Genomic DNA, 19,876 nt, shown 5'->3' on the forward strand with positions numbered 1-19,876 from the left:
AAGAAAAGTTCAGTTGTTTCAGTAAAGTTATTCAGTTTCCATGATAAGTTTGCAATATTAACTTCTCATCTTCTTTTTTCTTCTGAAAAATATTCAACTGCTGATTTTTACATAAATAAATAGGACTTATAAACATCTTCATCTTTATCATGATCGTCATCATGTCACATCGGTAGATAAACATATCATGTAGAAATAAACACAAACTGAACTACATGGAATTCAGTGTATTTTGACAAGTCTTATGGAAAGAAAAAGTATTTTTATTTCTAATCAATGATCCAACAACATGATGATAAAGATTCAGAAAATGATGATGAAAAAAAATAACATCATGGTTCCTTAATCTACTGAATAAGGTGGCAGGGTTAAGTTTACTCTCTCATGTTACTTTTACGATAAAGAAGATGATAAGTATTCAGTCCCATCGTCATTTACATGTCATTTACGAGTGGATGATAACTGATGATAAATTTTCCTTCCTTTCCTTTAACTTAAATAATAATAATAATATTGATGTTTCCATTGGATTAGGAAGATAAAAATTGAGAAAACCAGAATTTTCCGAGTTGTAATAATCTCTCTCAATAATATTCAATCTGAAATGAGCATAATAAATAATAAAAATATGATTACAAAAATTTGAATTGGGAATTAATCTTGTTAATCAGTTTCAATTGGTTGATTATTTTGTCACATTAATACTTGGATATATTATGAACAAGGTGATAAAATGTATTGAATGTTAGGATAGGTGATGATAAATTGTCACTGGATTGAATGAATATGAATGTCATCCATAGATTAGGAAAAGGGATAAAGATGATAATAATGTATATTATCAGAATTGGTTTCCATGGTTACCTCTTGTCAGAATTGTTTCTTTTTACATACATTTTGAATATTCAAAAAGCTCATGAGGATAACTTTGAGAATTGAACATTATTAATATCAATAGAACTTTTATTTTTCTTGTTTACTTGAGAGTATTCTGATAAAATAAGTTGATGACATTTCTATTGTGAATTGATATCATGATATTGATTGTAACATGATGATGAATATTCAGATTTACCTGTTTTATTTGCTCGTCTCTCTCACTCACTCTTGCTCTCCTGGTCGGAAAGGTAAATTATCATCTTGATTTTTTAAAGGATTAATCATAATTTCAAGCAAGATTAACCATCAACAATGTGATGAGTTTTTGATGGAAACCAATTTTTCAACATCTCTCACCTTCATCATCAAGTTGAGAAAAACAAAATCTCAAAATTAGAGGTGAAAATATTTCATCCTCATCTTAATTATCATGTTTTTCATCAAAAATTTTGGGTAAACATTTGGGTTACACGATGATAAAGATGAAGATGAAGATGATAATATTAAGGTAAGATGATATATGATGATAAGTGATGATAATGGCGATGAGGAAGCTTGATAGCTCAAAGATATCAAGAAAAGTTTATCTCATTTTTCAATTACTTTTGATTTTCTGGTTCACAACATTTAATCAACTAAATTATTCTCAACAATTAGCTGATTACTTTTTACTTGGATACTTTTTAATGATTGACCATTTATCACCAACTAATGTTGACCATCAACAACAATTGAGACTTAATATATTTAAGAAAGTCAATTAACTATTGTAACCAAACTGGTTACACCACCAGTTTCTTTGTTCAACCAGGTACCACCTCTCACGTGGTACCTGGTTATCCTTATTGGATGAAATTTGAGGAAGAAGATGAAGATAAGGGAGAAGATAATCTCCCTCACTAACCATATAATGGCCAGTTTTCGGCCATTTTATGTATGGAATTCGGGGTAGAATTTACCCAAGTTAAAATAATTAAAGTTTGTTTAAAGTAATTGTTTTATTTGCTAAGTCTGTGCAATTGGCACCCTTACGGGGATTAGTTAATGTGCTTAATTACATTTAATGTGAAGTAATATATTGTTATAATGATAAGTTTCTTTTGTGATTTAAGTAAATGACTTGGGCTTAAACATCAGTTCAATAAAAAACCATAGTGAATTTATGGTGATTGTTTTCTTTAAGAAAAGAGTCAATGTTTTAATGTTTAATAATTACTGTACTATTTAAATAGGTGATACATACTATATCAAAAGTTACACGTAATTACAACCCAACCTGTTCAACCCTACGTGTATTTCATATAAAACATTTGAACCTTGTGGAAGGTTAAAGTGAACTTTATTCAACTAAATAAAAGTGTGGTGATTGTAATAACCTGGTCAGAAGGTTAGGTTAGGTTAATTGGACTGTAATAAAACAAAAGTATTAATAATTAAAAGATTACAATTGGTAAAAATCAGCATATTGAATAAATCAATCAACACAAACTCAACTATTAATTTGGAAATAACAAATTGAATCAAAACAGAAGTCAATTACTGGAGAAGAATTTTGGCCACTGAAAAGATAAGTATTTCAATTATAATCATTTTTTTATCCTAATCATTTAAAATAAACATAATCAAATTTGAAGTAATACGTGCAACAAAATATAATATAATTCTGTTTAGTCCATTCAATTAATATCTTAAACTTCTACAACCATGATAAATTTCATTTATCATTTTTGCACTATCGACCTGAATGTTCATTCATTTGAACTTTTGACATTAAATAAATTCATTTGGTTTGGAGTTTTAATTGTTAAATATTAGACAGTTGATTCAATAATCAGAATTGAAATGAATTAACGAAATGAAATTCCAAGGTGCTTTTTTCTGCATAATCTATACTCAGTAGTTTCATCTAAGGTAGAAATTTTCCTGGTTAATTTAAGAAACATCCATACAATTCTGTAAAAGGAAAGACCGATTAAAACTTCATAGTTAAGTAAATCCAATTTAATTAAAAGAGATTATTATTATTAAACACTATCTTGATGTAATACAGTCACGTATCATCTCATTCAACCTCGATTCAAAACTAATAATTATTTCACTTCAATATAAATCATCGCTGTTTTCAATATAATTCGTCATTGATTGAATTAACTGATTCATTAAACCAGAAATTACAATAAACAATAGAAGAATAAACAATTGAATTACCTTCAACAATTAAACAATAGAAGAATAAACAATTGAATTACCTTCAACAATTAAACAATGAAATAATGAACAATTGAATTCAATCAGTTATAAATAAAATTAATTCTTGAACTGGGTGAGACAAATTAACTACAATCATAATTGAAATCAGTCAACTATAATTAAAGTAAATCATTGAAATTTTCTCAAACTGAAGTGAACTTTTAACAATTGAAAGCAACCAACCATAATTAAATATAATTATCTGCACTTTTTGAATTGAATTGAACTCAACAACAATTGAAAGCAACCAACCATAATTAAATATAATTATCTGCACTTTTTGAATTGAATTGAACTCAACAACAATTGAAAGCAACCAACCATAATTAAATATAATTATCTGCACTTTTGAATTGAATTGAACTCAACAACAATTGAAAGCAACCAACCATAATTAAATATAATTATTTGCACTTTTTGAATTAAATTGAACTCAACAATAATTGAAAGCAACCAACCATAATTAAATATAATTATCTGCACTTTTGAATTGAATTGAACTCAACAACAATTGAAAGCAACCAACCATAATTAAATATAATTATTCGAACTTTTGAATCAAAATTGCACTTATAATAATTGACTTCGCTCTCAATCAAATATGATTAACTCTATCCTCAATTAAATACAATTAAATTCTCTCTTAGCTCTCTTTCTTTTAAATTTCAAGTCTCTTTCTTCTCTCTCTTTTGAATTTAGTTCTCTCTCTTTTAATTTCAAGTTTCTTTCTTCTCTCTCTTTTGAATTTAGTTCTCTTTCTTTAAATTTCAAGTCTCTTTCTTCTCTCTCTTTTGTATTTAGTTCTCTTTCTTTTAAATTTCAAGTCTCTTTCTTCTCTCTCTTTTGAATTTAGTTCTCTTTCTTTTAATTTCAAGTCTCTTTCTTCTCTCTCTTTTGAATTTAGCTCTCTTTCTTTTAATTTTCAAGTCTCTTTCTTCTCTCTCTTTTGAATTTAGTTCTATTCCTTTTAATTTCAAGTCTCTTTCTTCTCTCTCTTCTGAATTTAGTTCTCTTTCTTTAAATTTCAAGTCTCTTTCTTCTCTCTCTTCTGAATTTAGTTCTCTTTCTTTAAATTTCAAGTCTCTTTCTTCTCTCTCTTTTGAATTTAGCTCTCTTTCTTTTAAATTTCAAGTCTCTTTCTTATCTCTCTTTTGAATTTAATTATATTCCTTTTAATTAAGTTTTTTCCTCTCTTCTAATTATGTGTAAAACATTTTGTTTGTTTTTTTGTTTAATTATTATCTTTTGGTGATATGAACAATAATGATCATTATTTAAATATAGAGGAACAAGAAGAAATACAATTAATATTCGGAATTAAATTTAGAGACTCTACAATCAAAATATTACAACTATTAAGTTTTCTCTCTCCATTAATTATATTACTAATTTGGTTTATCTTTAAATTACATCAATTATACATTGAAACTCACTTCTCACCTTAACTATGGATGATCAACCTCTATTAACAACCCCGGTGCTGGGGATTGGTAGAGAAAAGAAAAACAAATTAAATTCTACAGTAAATCAACAATTACATATTCCTAATTTCTCCGGTGATGGGGATGAGGATTTATTAGATTGGCTTGATCATTTTGAATCAGCTGCAGTTGCCCTTGATTGGGATGAAGAGATTAAATTAAAAGCTTTACCTGCTTATTTAACTGGTACCGCTAGTAGGTGGTATCGATGTAGAATCAAACCTTTATCTGGTGATAATATTCCTAGAACTTTTGAAGATTTAAAAATCAAATTGGTTTCAGATTTAGCTCCTTCAGGTTACCGAAAAAATTTAATTAAAGAGTTAAATAATAAGAAACAACGTTCAGATCAATCAGCTATTTCTTACTCTTACGAGGTTCGAGATCTATGTAGAAGAATCAACCCAGACATGCAAGAAGAATTAGTAAATAGCTTCATCGACAGAGGTTTAAAATCAAACATTCGAACTAGATTAGATTTACTGACAGCTGATTCTACCTCTGACTTTATTACTAAAGTAACATTAGCTGAACGATCAACATTATCAAAAAATGATGATTTAACAGAATCCGAAGAGAATGAACAGTTAAAAAATACAATAACGGCGTTATCGCAACATTTACAACAAATTACCGAAAGATTAGACTGTTTAACTTTCCAACAAGATATGAAAAAGCGAGAGAGGGACAACTATCGTAATCGAAATGATTATGGAAATAGTAATTATCGAAATGATAATTATCGAACTGAAAATTATCGAAATACAAATAATTATCGTGGTAACTATCGAAATAATTATAGAATGAATAACTATCGACAAAGTAATCAATCAAACGATAATAACCAACCAATCATATGTTATGGTTGCAATGAGCCTGGACATAAAAGAAATGAATGTCCCCGAAGAGTGGACAGACCTCGAGATGATCAAAAAAATATCGGATGGGCAACTCAAGGTCCATCAACATCTAAAGATGATAATTGGAGAACCCAAAATCAATCACAAGATAATAGAAAACAACCTTGGTTTTTGAACAGAAATTTAAGTAGATCACCTCCTCGTTCAATGCGTCCACCTCGACCAGATGGATATCAGAGTTACCCTCAATCAACTACACCACGAAATCGATCTTTAAGCCCTCGACCTAGAGGACGACCACGACAAAACTCGCCTCACCCCCAAGGTAGAGGAAGACCAAGATCAAGATCAAGATCACCATCAAGTGACAAAAGAACTAAAGTAGTTAAAACAGTTTATACTGAATATGGTGATGATGATGAAACAAAAATTTCCAGTTCAATCATTTCAAACTTATTCAAAGAAAAAAATCAATTAATATTTACGAAAGCAAAAATTAAGGAAAAGGAAGTAGAATGTTTGGTCGATACTGGGGCTGAAGTCTCATTACTTTCTAAACACTTAGCTCAAAAATTGTCATTAGATTATCACAACTATAAAGGTCCAATCCATTTAACCGCGGGAAATCAACCACTAAAAGTAATTGGTGAAACTTATATTAAATTAGAGATTCCAGATGGTCCAACAAAAATAGAAATTAAATCACCTATGATTATTGTTGATACTTTGCCGTCAGGAATTGAGGCCATCATCGGACAAAATATTTTAGAAAAAGGAAAATTTTTCATTGATTGTAAACGAAGAAAATTAATCATTCCATTGAACCCAAAAGAAAAATTTGAAACCATAGATTTAAATTTTAAATCAAATACAAAGCAATTAACTGCATCATCAATCGTCTCATCTAATTATGATTCGAATCAAATACAATCATCAGCAAATTCACAATTAATCACAAGAAGTGACTATTCATCAACAATTAGTTTATCGTCCTTATTTTCAGTCTCCGGTGATGGGGAAGAAAATTTCGTTGACGAAGAAATTCATATTAATAATATAATCAATGACTTAAAACTTGAAGTGAACAGTGAAATCCAACCAACAACTCGAGATAAATTAAATAAATTAGTAATTAAATATCGAAGTGTCTTTGCTGCCACATCCAAAGAGTTAGGATTCTCTAATGTTTATGCTCACTCAATTGATACTGGAAATCATCCTCCAATATCTCAAAAACCTTATCGAATGTCAGATTTAAAAAGAAAAGTAGCAGAAGCTTCAATTAATGAATTAATAGATGATGGAATTGTTATCCCATCCTGCTCACCTTGGTCATCACCAATTGTATTAGTATCAAAAAAGGGAACCACAGAAATGCGATTGTGTGTAGATTATAGAAAATTAAATGAGATAACTGTTAAAGATAAATTTCCATTACCAAATATTCAAGATTATCTTGATAGTTTAAGAGGAATGAAATTCTATTCATTATTAGACTTAAGATCAGGTTATCATCAAATGGCAATGGATCCAAAGGATCAGCCTAAGACAGCATTTGTCACTCCAAGTGGGTTGTACGAATACACTAGATTACCATTTGGATTAGCAAATGGACCTTCATCATTTATGAGGATGATGACTATTGTTTTGAGTGGATTAATTTATAATACTTGTTTAGTTTTTATTGATGATTTATTAATTTATTCAGAAAATGAAGAAGAACATTTAAGTAAATTAGAATTAATATTTACGAGACTCCAGAATGCAGGTTAACTTTAAAACCTAATAAATGCTCATTTTTGAAAAAGAAAATTCTATTCTTAGGACACGTGATTAGTGAGAATGGTCAACAAGTTGACCCAGAGAAAATAATAAAAGTTCAACAATTTCCTACTCCTAGGACAGTTAGAGATATAAAATCTTTTGTTGCTTTATGCTCTTATTATCGAAGATTCATAAAAGACTTCGCTAACATCGCCCGACCTCTCACTAACTTAACAAGAAAAGATTTACCTTTTGATTGGGGGCCAGAACAAGAAAACGCTTTTAATGAGCTGAAATTTAAATTAACAACACCACCAGTTCTTGCTCATTATGATCCAGCAAAAGAAACTCAATTGCGAGTGGACGCCTCAGGTTATGGTCTAGGAGCAATTCTCTTACAAAAGGATGATAATGGTTATCACCCTGTTGGATTCGCCTCCCGAATATTAAGAGGAGCAGAGTTACATTATCCAGTATCTGATAAGGAATGCTTGGCCATCGTTTGGGCAGTACAAAAATTCCAAGTCTATTTAGAGGGAATTAAATTTGAAGTAGTAACTGATCATTGTGCCTTATGCCACATTCATTCAAAAAAGATCCTCCCCGCTCGCTTACAGCGATATGCAATGGCGCTCCAATCATTTGATTTTTCAGTTAAATATAAATCAGGGAAAATTCATGCTGATGCCGATTGTTTATCACGATATCCTGTGGATGATATTGTTTATGATAATCAAAAGGATGAATGTGAAGAATTGTTCACATTACTAGTTAACCAAATTGTTGAAGATAAAATAGATCTAGTTGATGAACAACGAAGAGATCAACGAATCATTAAAATAATTGAACAATTAGAAAACTTTTCTCATTTAGATCCCAAAGAAAGGAAATTAATTTCTAAATACAGAATCCGAGAGAATCTACTATACCGATTAACAATTAACCATTATGGAGAGAGTTGGAATATAGTTATTCCTAAAAGATTAATTAAGCAAATTTTGCAAGAATATCATGATTCGGTCTTGTCCGGTCACCCAGGGATCTTTTCTACTTACAATAAAATTAAACAACATTATTGGTGGCCCCAGATGAGTAGAGATGTAACCAATTACGTTCGAAGTTGTCTAATCTGTCAATTAGATAAAAGAGGAAGTGGAACCTTAGAAGCTCCGTTAAAATCAATAATTGTTAATAATGCATTCGAGAAAATTGGAATCGATTTAATCGGTCCCTTCCCAACATCTAAGAAAAACAATTATATTATAGTGTGTACCGATTACTTTACAAGATGGGTAGAGGTTGCAGCAATAAAAGATATGACCGCTGAATCAACAGCGACTTTCCTAATTAACTCGGTCTTCGTCAGACATGGTTGCCCTAGAACAATTGTCTCAGATAAAGGTAGAAATTTTATATCTTCAGTGGTTGAACAAATTAGATTATTCTTCCAAAGTAAATGGGCATTTTCAACTGCCTATCATCCAGCAACAAATGGATTAACGAAAAAGTAAATCAAACATTGTGTTCAATGTTAACTCATTATTGTAAAAAAGAAAACACTCAAAAGTGGAGCGAGTTAATCCCGGTGCTGGGATTCGCTTATAACTCGAGTGTAAATCAGTCTACGAAAGCCTCTCCTTTCTATCTACTTTATGGTCGTCAACCAACATTACCCATTGACACTATAATTAACAACCAGACATTCAAACAATTACCATCTAATTTAAAATCAACAATCAAAAAATGGCCTGAGATTTATGATCAAGCAAAACTTTACTCTTTGAACTCAAAAGAAAATCAAAAATTACAACATGATCGAAAGAAATTACGAACTTATCAAATAGGAGATGAAGTTATGTACAAACAATTTCAGGGACCAAAGAAACTAAAGCAAAAATTCAAAGGACCATATAAAGTGATAGAGAAACAAGGAGACACAACCTATAAAATATTACGAACTGATAAAAAAGAAAAAATAAGACGAGCGCATAGTAACCAACTCAAGCCGTACTTTCATAGAAATTTAATTAATTTAGTAACAATTTTAAGCATACTCACACGAGTAGAGATGCTAGAAATTTCTCCTTTCATTAGTGGTGAACCTATTCTATGGAGAAAAACTGATTATCACCCAAGAAAATCAACTCAACAAGTCTCTGTCGTACTAGCATTTTCAAACCCATGTAAAGAAATCCCAATTGTTCTAAAAACAGACAAGGAAAGAAATGAATCCATTACATGTGATTATAATCCAGCCATGTGTAAATATGTAAGGAGAATTCTGGACAAATTTGAAGAACATTGTTCATCATTTATTGATGAAAATTACATAAATCCTATTCGTAATATACCGAACGTAACAACCAAACCAGAAGAAAATATTATAAAAATAAGACGAGAAATAATCACTGCGGGAACTGTAGCCACCACAATAATAGTTGGTGGAATAGTAATTAGTGGCGTTAACTATTTATATAAACACATTTTCAATCCCGAAATAGAAATACAACCAGTACTAACATCCATCGCAGAGTCTAACCAAGAATATAAGAAGCTGATAAAAAAGCAGTTTGAACAATTACATAATGTAAGCCAACAACTGTTTCTAATTTCTTTCGATGTGAATCAACTGCCTCAATATTTACCGTTAATAACATTTCAAGCCGCCGATACAGTAACGCAAGCAAATAACCAGCTTAATCAATTAAAACATTTTAATGAAACAATTAGAAAGCTAAACCAAGGATTGATAAGAATTTCTTTAAATACTTCAAAATTATTTTACCCTGCTCACCAGAATGTTCATTAGATGAAATTGAAAATGTTAATGTAAATGTATACAATAACGAAAGATTTCCAACATTAATGGTAAATTTTACAACATTTTACGAGATACCACTAACCAAATATTTCAAGCAGATGCATTTACATTATATAATAAAATAATACACACACTTGTAAAGTTACATATAAAGGTCCAGAATATGTATTAGTCAACATCACCGATTATCGATTCTGTGAGATTAGCGAGAAGGACTTGAAAGGTCATAATCCTATTTTAAGAAAGTATCGAATTGTAAAGAAAACTTGAAGAAAATTGAACTTTGGAAGAATGAAGTTTGTTTCAGCAATAGCCCTAATGTTACCACATACGCAGAAACGATTCAAGTTAAACAAATGGGAGAGCAGTATTTAATACATTGTGCAGGACACCCAATTACTTTATATAGTAATATTAAATATATTTGTCCAAATAATGTGATAAGATTATCAAAATATACTAATTTTACTATCGATGACCTAGAATATACAGTTCAAAAGTTCCAAATTCATAGTCAAGGTTCACCGGTATCAGAACATACACATGCAATCAATTTACGATTAACTCAACCATCGGCTAAAGAATTACAAATTGAACCACTTGATTTCACATTAATCGATGAAGCTCAAGAGAAAATTGAAACAAGTATCAATCACCTTAAAATCAATTGGAAAATGAATGTACCAATGTGGATTTGGATACTTATTAGTATTACCATCAGCTTCTTGTGTTGTGTTATTGGTTGTAGATTAATCCCTTATCCAAAAAGATCAATAAACTCTGTGATAGTTAATAGAGAAAATAAGGAAAATAAGGACATTATTATACCTTTACATCAGTGTTATTAATACAAATAAAATCAATGCTCCGGTGCTGGGGCAGGTTTTCGAAATTCTCCGGTGATGGAGATAAAATTAATTAAATAATGATAAATTCAATTCACCCGGTGATGGGAATAGAATAAATTAAACCAAAATCATCTTTTCACCCGGTGATTGGGTTTTCGAAGTTCTAATGATAAAAGTTTAATTAACCCGGTGATTGGGTATTAAAATTCAAATTTATGATAAAATTTCAATCAGCCCGGTGATGGGTAATTTAATACTTATTATTCAAAACTCCGGTGATTTGGGGTAGATGAATAATTGAAATTTTCTTCTTTCTTTTCTTTATTTTACAATTAGGATGGAAGACGACTGGAATGCAACAAATGCCTCTCCAGATCCAAAGCTAATCGCTTTCCAAAAGAAAATGGAAAATTTACAACTAAAAAACGGTCCAGGTTTCTTCATTTCATCAAAACAAAAAAAGAAAACTAATCAAGATTATAACAATCATTTTAAACCAGTTTCACCAAGTTCAGTATTTAGAAAATGTTATCTGATTTTGTCGATCTTCGCCTCTAAATACACTAATTACTATGGTCATGTTTGGAGACCAGAGTTAGTATCACCAGATTATGATATATGTGGCACCCCAAAAGAGATGAACAAATTCACGAAGTTAACAGTCACAGCAAACCACCCGGACAAATTACAAACTGCTCACCAAAACTTATTATATTACACTAGAAAACTAAATTACCAGAACAGTAGAAACTCAACAAAAATCAATCTTATCGATTTACCAGAAAAACATTGTTCCCTATGCTTCCGCTTTAACCACACTAAGATAAATTGTGAATACTGCTCATACTGTAGTGAACCTGGTCACTTCAGAAAAAATTGTCCTGAATTACCTTTTAAAACTGATCAACAAGTAAATATAAATACCGTGGTACAATCTAGACCAACAAAATATTCCTATGCACGAGAACAACGACGAGTTAGAAGAAGAAAATTAAGGGAAGCATATGGAGGTAAACCTTTTTGGAAAAACCTAAATAATCCAATACCAGAATATTTAGAAAAATATGTTCCGATTGGCCCGAAAAATAATAAAAAAGAAACATTATCCCTTGACATCGAAGGTGATGGAAATAATGGTGTAGGAAGCGTTCATTTATCAGGATGGTTTGGAAATGTAATTAGAATACAAACAGTATATTATGCTCAGGTAAAAAACACTACAATATCAAACCCAAATACTCGAATCACTGGACTACAAATCAATGATTTAGCAACAGGATTAAGCCTGGACGAGATATGTCAACAAGTACGAGAATTAGCCATCGGAAGAAGATTATTAACACAAGGGAAAGACGATTTGAATAAACTCGAGTTAACGACATCTAAACTAAAAGCATCGTTCATCCAACACGTTGACTTACAAGATCTATGGCCTGGACAACAACCAATAGGATTAGTTTCATTAGATAAATTTTTATTCTTTAATCATCAAAAATTACGTAGAGATGATGATAAACATGTAACCATTGGACATTCTCCTGAGAGAGATTCTCGAGTCACTCTTAAAGCGTACATCGAATTACAAAAGATGAAAGATAAAACATTCCTGTCCCCACAGCTGAAGTCGTTCGAGATATGGTAAAAATGGGACAAAATATTCATCACTGGCTCCAATTGCATTCAAATAATCCGATCGAAATAATCACTCTAGACTGATACGTCTGTCAACCTTAACTGTATTAACTCTGTATTTTAATATCGTTTATATTTTTTTATATACTTTGTAAATAATGTCCGGTGATGGATAAAATTATATATTAATTAATTTCCTAATAATTGTAAATCAACGGGGACGTTGATACTTTTCTATGTACCCCCGAAGAACTGTAACCAAACTGGTTACACCACCAGTTTCTTTGTTCAACCAGGTACCACCTCTCACGTGGTACCTGGTTATCCTTATTGGATGAAATTTGAGGAAGAAGATGAAGATAAGGGAGAAGATAATCTCCCTCACTAACCATATAATGGCCAGTTTTCGGCCATTTTATGTATGGAATTCGGGGTAGAATTTACCCAAGTTAAAATAATTAAAGTTTGTTTAAAGTAATTGTTTTATTTGCTAAGTCTGTGCACTATTAATAGAAAAAAATTTTACTCTGTTTGTTGTTTTCATTTCAAATGGTAAAGGAAAAAAATTTAATTGTTTAGTTAATTACCATATTCGTGAGCTTAATTGAACAATTAAAACTTTATTGTGGTGTGTAATTAAACATTTTCCGAGAGAGAGAGAGAATAGTTTAAATTAATCAAATTGGTTCTGTTTGGGCTCAAGTGATTAAAATCAATTATTAATCAATCAAACAATTAAGCTGGTTGATGATTAACTTTTTTATTCATCACCCGTTGATTGTGTTGATCTTTTTTTATCAACATCTCAACTTTTAGCATATAATTAAGACAATAATTAGGATGATGAGGATGAAGATGAGGATGATATGGTTTATACCTTTTTCTTACTTTATCATCTTCTTTCCGATTAGAACTTTTCATTTCATCTTGTTGAGCTTTTCATGTAAGAGAAACAGAAACTTGACATTCTCATTAGATTCAGATTTCCATCATGATCATCATGAATTGAGTGGGTGGTAGTTTGTAGGTTAAGCAATAATGTCACCATTCAATTCATCGTATTGTTTTTTTCTGATGAAATGATAATAAAAAAAAAACAAACAAAATTATAATGAAAAATATTATCAAAGAGATGAAGATGATGATGATGGTGATGGTGAGAAAGGGGTAAGGATTAAGATGATTATGAAAATCCTTCGATAATTAAAGTTAACCTGGAACGATCTTTGTCTCTCTCTCTCTCTTTATTACTACTCAATTTTTCATCTCAAGAGATTCAATTAAATTCACTTCCTTCCAGCATCTTTAGTCAATGGAATAGAGATAATGAGAAGATGAAGGAAAATGATGAGGATAAAAAGGAAAAGGTGATGACGATGATGATGATGTGGATAAGGATGGAGAGAGAGACTGATGTAATGAATTTTTTTCTTCATCAGTTTAATATCTCAAATTGAATACAATATAATCATTAGCATCATCAAATGATGAAACTTTTCCTCCTATTGCTAAGGCGCCATCTAACTTACCATGTTGATATTATTTGAAACCCTGACTTTAACTTTGAGTCATTTTATCATGAAACTTTCCCCTGAAAATTGTTCCAATATTTCAATAATCTTAATGATCATTTCACTTTGAAAACTTGACCTTTTCATTGAGACATTTTTTCATATCTATCACACTATTTTATCTTACTGATCTTTCAAAGTGAGAACTCAGATTATTAAGGTAAGGAAGATGATGATGATGATGACAGTAAGATGCTCATGGGTATTATTTGTCGTAAATGTTTATCTAATATCAGCGTGAAGGTAAAGATTAATCGTAATCTGATTGTTTGTCATTATTTGTCAATTGAAGATGAAAAATGATGTCCTTATAAGAGAGAGTGAGTGAGTGAGAGAGAGAGTGAAAATGAAGGTAAAAAAATTTTCTTCAAAAGGAATAATAAATTTCGCCAGAAACTTGTGACATTTTCTGTCATAAATAAGCATCTGATTAGTTGAACTTTATCATGAATCAATGAAAATCTGTTGAACTGGAAAAATATATTCACCAACTATCAATATTTGAACAATCACTTTCAAGCAATAACGTTCAATTGGTAATCATGTCAAAATATTGATTGTTGTTCAGATCTTTAATTTTAAATTCTCATGTATTAATAATAATTTTTTCCCTCTCTTTCTGAATCTCACTCAGAATGCCATGGAGGTCCCAATGAAAGACGATTACTATCAAATCTATTGTATGATTATAATCCCCTTGAACGACCAGTTATCAATGAATCCGAGCCAATCCTTGTGAGCTTTCATTTAACTTTGCAACAAATCATTGATTTGGTGAGTTTATCCAGATTATCATGAAAATGAATTCAGAGAAAGTTCCTGGAAAAAATTAATTCAAAAATTGTTACAATAAAAAGTTAATTAAATCACTAATATCAAAATGAATTAGTAATCAAATGGATTAGCTAATAATATTCTTGAAGATTATTATCAATGCTCATCAATCATGACCTTGTCTGAGTATATCATGTAACCAGAACTGAAGAAAGTTCAACTTTTTGTCTCGTTTTTGTCATGTATAAAGTAAACAGGATGAATGAAACTCTGCAAAAAGTTCATCTCATGTTCTGATTCTGAATCTAAATGTCATGATAACTTCATCAGATCTCGAGATTCAACATGATGATAATATGCTTACTCAATGTATTCATTTGTATTTTATGATAATTTCATCTTGATAATAACAATCGTCATGAATAATAATACAAACAGCCCAAGTAATCACCATGAAAACTACAAAGATTCATCAATTTGAGATTTGAAACAAAATGTTTCACAAATGAACCATGAAAATGATAACATTTTTCCCCCTCATTCTCATTGATATTGACTTGGAATAAGATTCAGTATCATGTTGACTATATCTACAAAATCTCTCAGGGTATTCATCTTGATATTGTAAAGATAGAAATAAGATTTTCTCTCTCATTTACAGAATTAATTTGATTGATTTACTTTACGATTACAGTTGTATCAATATTAGGAAAGATTTGATTACATCTGATTTAATATGAGAAAATGATAATAATAATAATCGTAACACCATGATAATGTATTTCGATCATGATTAGATTATGATTAATTTGATTTCATTTTGATTTTACAGGATGAAAAGAATCAAATTTTACAGTCAAGTATTTGGTTGAACATGGTGAGTTCCAGTTGAGAATCAGTATTAATCTTTACATGGATTAATTGTTCATGGAAAGTGATACAATCTTATTAATTCCTTAGGAATGGATCGACACCAATTTAAGGTGGAATACAAGTGAATATCCTGGAGTTAAGAATATCAGAATTTCAGCAGGTAAAATATGGACTCCTGATGTACTTCTCTACAATAGGTGGGTTATTATTCATTTTTTTTCTGTTTCTTCATGTTCCCGGGGGGAAAAGTTCATCCAATTAATCTGAACAATATTTCACCAGTGCCGATGATAAAATTGATTCAACTTTACACACCAATGTGGTGGTGGAAAGCAATGGTAGCTGTCTTTGGGTACCTCCGGGTATTTTTAGGAGTACATGTAAAGTAGATATTACTTGGGTAAGAATTTATAATAATAATACCAAAAGAAGAAGCAATTATTTTTTTTCTCATCATTTCCGTTTCCGGTTTTCACTTTTCTTTCTTCATCTCTAGTTTCCTTTTGATGACCAAAAGTGCATCTTAAAATTTGGCTCATGGACTTATGATGGTCTTGCCTTGGATTTAAGGTTATCTAATGAGGAGGGTGGTGATATCTCAACTTATATACCCTCAGGGGAATGGATATTAATTGGTCAGTATTGACATTCTCATGTTTCAATTGATAATTATGATGACTAAATGAATCTGCTCATTTTTTATCAATCGAATTTTTTTTCTATCATTTTCTTAAGGTGTTCCTGCTCGTCGACGGGTCGTTCAATATGCTTGTTGCCCTGAAACTTACGTTGACATAACGTTTTCTGTTCATATCCGTCGGCGTACTTTGTATTATACCTTTAATCTAATTGTCCCCTGTGTCCTAATATCATCGATGACCCTTCTTGGATTTGCCCTTCCACCTGATTCAGGTGAAAAATTGACCCTTGGAGTGACCATTTTACTCTCAATGACAGTTTTCATGCTTCAGCTCAGTGAAACATTACCACCAACCTCTGAATCAATTTCAATCATAGGTGAGCTCCGGTCAGCAAATTATTATGAGATGAAAAGAGTCAACAATTGTTTGGAAAACTTTTTGTTTTAATTATCATGGATCATGGAGATTGAGATTTGATTCAGAGTCGGAACTTTTCAAGATTTTGGTTAAAAACAAACCTTTGGTTATAGAGTTTAACTTAACTTGTTGAATTGTTTATTGAATAATCGGATGAACTTCATGGTAGATTTCATCATGATAATATTAATAGATATTGTTTACTTATTTGTCTTCATTGGTTTTATCATGGGTTTTTTAGATCTGATTATGAACTTATCAGAACTTTAATCTGAGTTTCCTTGTCTTTTTGCCCCTTTTAGTTGGTATATCCTCTAGGCCATTATGGATGATAACAAGCTTATTATCATAATGATTAACATACTTTATCATTTTCATTCATGTTGATCATCACCATGCTGATCAACTGATATACTAGCAATTTAAATATCTGCAATGAAGATCATCATGATCATGAGAAGAAAAAACTTCATGTATAAAACAAACATAAAATTTCATTCTCTTGCCTTGAAGGTGAAACTCATGTTTTTTTTATCACTTTTATCATGAGAATTTATCTGAATAAAAAGTTATTCCTTAACATTTATGTGCTTCCTGTAAACGAGTGAATATTCATCATGAAATAAAATTCTGGAAAATTGTGTAAAGAAGGATAAGCAAATACGAATTGTTTATTACTAAAATGGAAGAGGTTCAAAAAGAGTTACCTATTGTTCAGGGTGATTCAGTCAAATAAGAACATGAAAATCCACAAGATAATTCACAGATTCCAGAACTTTTTTTTCTTCTCTTTCTCTCCATATAATTCAGTTAAGTTCATTTTCTACAAAAAAAAAATTTTCTTCTCATTCTCATAGGAACTTATTTCGCTTGTATCATGATCATGGTTGCATTTTCGGTGGTCATGACTGTGGTTGTACTCAACTTCCACCACCGAGCAACCTCTGAATACCAAGAGATGCCTCCATTGGTGAGTATTCAATGATCACTTGATTAGTTGATTAGTTGGCTAATTAAAAAATTTCATTGGAAATAATGAAAAAAAGTTAATATCAAACCTTTCTAATTTGATTAGTTTATCCTGTTTGGTAATAAATACCATTGAGAATACAAGGTTTCCAATTTAATGATTAGATTAATAATCAAACTGAATGATGATTAAGTGATCAGTGATTTTTTATGATGATTAAATGTTTAGCTGATTAACTTTTACAACTTTCATTGTTTTGATCGTTAAATTAATACGAATGAAAAAAAAATCGAGTTCGTGATCTCGAACTAAACTTTTTTTTTGTTTCTAAAACTTTTTTCGTTTTCATCGAATTTACTTTGAACAATCAAACTAATTAATTATTCAATTTGCTTGATGATAATTAAATTTTCAGGTTCGTCGGGTCATATTGGTTTGGCTTCCATGGATTCTGAGAATGGAAAAACCCGGAATTAAACCGCCGCCGAACACAGGGAAAAGTAAATCACCCGCCGGTGAAAATGGAGCTGGAAACAATTCTGAAAGTTGTAATATAAGTATACCAGTAATTGGAGGTGGTGGTAAATCATTAGCACAATCAAATTTATCTAATCATCATCATCATCATAATCATCACCATCATCATAATCACTCATGTACACGACAGCCAATAACCGATAACGATTATAATACAATCAGCTCAACAATTAAAGGCTACTGTGATCCAATTACAAGATTGAATAATACTTTTAATCATAATTTTAATTCAACTCATCAATTAAATCATCATCAGTCACATCATACTTTACCTCACACCAAACATTGGGAATCAACCGGTATCTGTGGTGGGGTAGGAAGCGGAAGTGATGGAGCTCTTCATCTTGGTTGTCATGGTGGTGGTGGTGGTGGTGGTTTATCATCATCTGGAATTGATGATGAATATTTAGTTAATTTAATTGGAAACAATAATCAACGTAGTTCAAGTAATTGTCCATGCTGCTTAGCTCATAATCAACATCAACAAGTTAATCATCCTAATAAATGTCCTTTTAATCAACTTGGTGGTGCTACTTCATGTAACACTAATTGTCCAGGTTATAATTGTGATCAACTGACCACTGATCATCAAGATTCAACAGGTGATGGTGTTGGTGGTGGTGGTGGTCATCCTAATGAAGTAAATCCTCTGCTCAATGAATCATCTTCATCGCCTAATCATCAGCAACAATTAACTTCTTACCAATCAACTGGATGTTGTTCATTCATTTGTAAGGGAAGGGAAATTAGCGCCATTTTAAGAGAGCTCAGATTCATCACCAACCGGATGCGGAAAGAAGATGAAATTGAAGAGATTATCGGAGAATGGAAATTTGCAGCCATGGTCATGGATCGATTATGTTTAATTGTATTCTCATCATTTACTGCCATTTCCACTGCAGCCTGTTTAATCCCACCAGCTAATCTTCACTAATCCAATCCAAGAATCTCCTCTCTCCAAATGACCATCAGCTGATCATCATCTTCGTCTCCATCATCATCAACAACAACAATTAAATATAAACAAAGTTATAATCAAAATGTACATTAAACCTTATGTATAATCTAATTGTTACATAATCATATCGCTAACTATTATCAACTTCCATTTATTAAATAATTAAAAGTCATTGTAATATCATTGATGACAATTAGTTAATTATAAAACAAAGTTAACAACACTTAATTATTACATGTTGTCTTATTAACAACGATATTAAATAACTAATTTATGATTAAGAGCAATTAAAACAATAAATCATTTCAAAAAACATTGTCTTTCACTAATTGTTTGCTTAATTGTATCAAAATGACCAGTCAACAATCAGTGGTCAGTTTGGTGATGTTCAGGTAAATTGGTGATTCTTTTTGGTGAAAAAAAAACTCACCAATTGAAGGAAAAAAGTTTTTTTTTACTCATCGATATTTTTTCATGTGATGTTCATTTTCATGGTTGGCCTTTTTTTGTATCATGATTGTTTGGATAAAGGATAAATGACCAATACTGACCAATGGCCCGTGGAAATAAAATAACTTTGGACATTCTATTTTCGCTATA

The 19,876-nt window shown here is 30.8% G+C and overlaps 1 protein-coding gene across 1 annotated transcript in view; it reads left to right on the forward strand.

The window, feature by feature from the left end:
- The window catches only part of LOC128391749 (neuronal acetylcholine receptor subunit alpha-7-like), a 44,986-nt gene extending 25,413 nt beyond the window's left edge, over positions 1 to 19,573 (forward strand). The window contains exons 2-9 of the mRNA XM_053351698.1: positions 14,741 to 14,880; positions 15,713 to 15,757; positions 15,841 to 15,950; positions 16,036 to 16,153; positions 16,250 to 16,388; positions 16,489 to 16,770; positions 17,669 to 17,781; positions 18,197 to 19,573. Of these exons, the coding sequence (XP_053207673.1) occupies positions 14,741 to 14,880; positions 15,713 to 15,757; positions 15,841 to 15,950; positions 16,036 to 16,153; positions 16,250 to 16,388; positions 16,489 to 16,770; positions 17,669 to 17,781; positions 18,197 to 19,252 (2,003 nt within the window). The 3' untranslated portion in view covers positions 19,253 to 19,573. The remainder of the gene's footprint in view (positions 1 to 14,740; positions 14,881 to 15,712; positions 15,758 to 15,840; positions 15,951 to 16,035; positions 16,154 to 16,249; positions 16,389 to 16,488; positions 16,771 to 17,668; positions 17,782 to 18,196) is intronic.
- The last annotated feature ends 303 nt before the right edge of the window (positions 19,574 to 19,876 follow it).

Source organism: Panonychus citri, unplaced genomic scaffold, assembly GCF_014898815.1.
Source record: "Panonychus citri isolate SS breed McGregor unplaced genomic scaffold, ASM1489881v1 Contig00135, whole genome shotgun sequence".
NCBI classification, from domain to species: domain Eukaryota; kingdom Metazoa; phylum Arthropoda; class Arachnida; order Trombidiformes; family Tetranychidae; genus Panonychus; species Panonychus citri.